General features: G+C 49.6%; 1 protein-coding gene across 1 annotated transcript in view; it reads left to right on the forward strand.

The window, feature by feature from the left end:
• Nucleotides 1–240: 240 nt before the first annotated feature.
• LOC125481508 (GPI inositol-deacylase-like) overlaps nt 241–871 on the forward strand; it is a gene marked incomplete at its 3' end in the record, with an annotated part of 6,969 nt that continues 6,338 nt past the window's right edge. The window contains exon 1 of the mRNA XM_048593159.1: nt 241–416. Within this exon, the coding sequence (XP_048449116.1) occupies nt 270–416 (147 nt within the window). The remainder of the gene's footprint in view (nt 417–871) is intronic.

Raw genomic sequence — 871 nt, forward strand, 5'->3', positions numbered from 1 at the left:
AGAAGCTGGAGAATCTGTTCATCCAGCTCTGCACCTTGTCTCTTCCTTCAGCATTTGGTTGTTTTCAGACCAAAGGGGCAGGTCGTGCCCTCTCTGGCGTCATGACGTCTCCACGCCGCTCTGCGGGGTCAACCTAACGTGATAGCCGTCCCCGTCCACTGATTCGGCACCGCACACCTGATTGACGGCATCCTCCACCAATCAGGCGAGGCCCCGCTGTCCGGCGTGTTAGCAGGTTAGGTCGCCCCGGTGGTGTCGGGAGGGCGGCGATGGCGGCTGAGAGGTTGATATGGTTACCCGCAGTATTTCAGGGCTTTGCACTGGCTTTAGTGGGGCTCGGAGTATGGGACGTGTTGTTTGTGTACGAAGAGAACAGGTGCAGCATGACCTACATGTTCGAGTACCCAGAATATATTGTAAGTTACTCCAGCCCCAATATCCGAATGAAAGAGGCTGGAGACTCCCAGTCTGTGCAGAGAGTAAACCTGCAAGTAGTTGCCTGACTGACAGTGGAACAGGCCATTGCCTGTGTAAGTTTGCTCTGAACGAAGTAATTGTCAAGGCTTTTATTATTTTGATAACATTTCCAGAGAATGGAATCCAATAAACTTTATGCTTTTATTCTATAAAGACACCATGAATTCAGTGTTACCAGTGCCCGGATTCTTTTCGGACTTGACCACCTTTGCTAGCACCATTCAAGAATAGTCTCTTCCACAGTGTCACTTTGATGTGATCTGCTTTATTGAAATCATTGACATTTATACCAGAGAAATGGACCAGTTGGATCATCAGAGATAACAAGGTGTAGAGCTGGATGAACCCAGCAGGCCAAGCAGCATCAGAGGAGCAGGAAGGCTGACGTTTTGGG

The sequence above is a fragment of the Rhincodon typus genome, unplaced genomic scaffold (genome assembly GCF_021869965.1).
Source record: "Rhincodon typus isolate 14 unplaced genomic scaffold, sRhiTyp1.1 hic_rhity00002415, whole genome shotgun sequence".
NCBI classification, from domain to species: Eukaryota; Metazoa; Chordata; class Chondrichthyes; order Orectolobiformes; family Rhincodontidae; genus Rhincodon; species Rhincodon typus.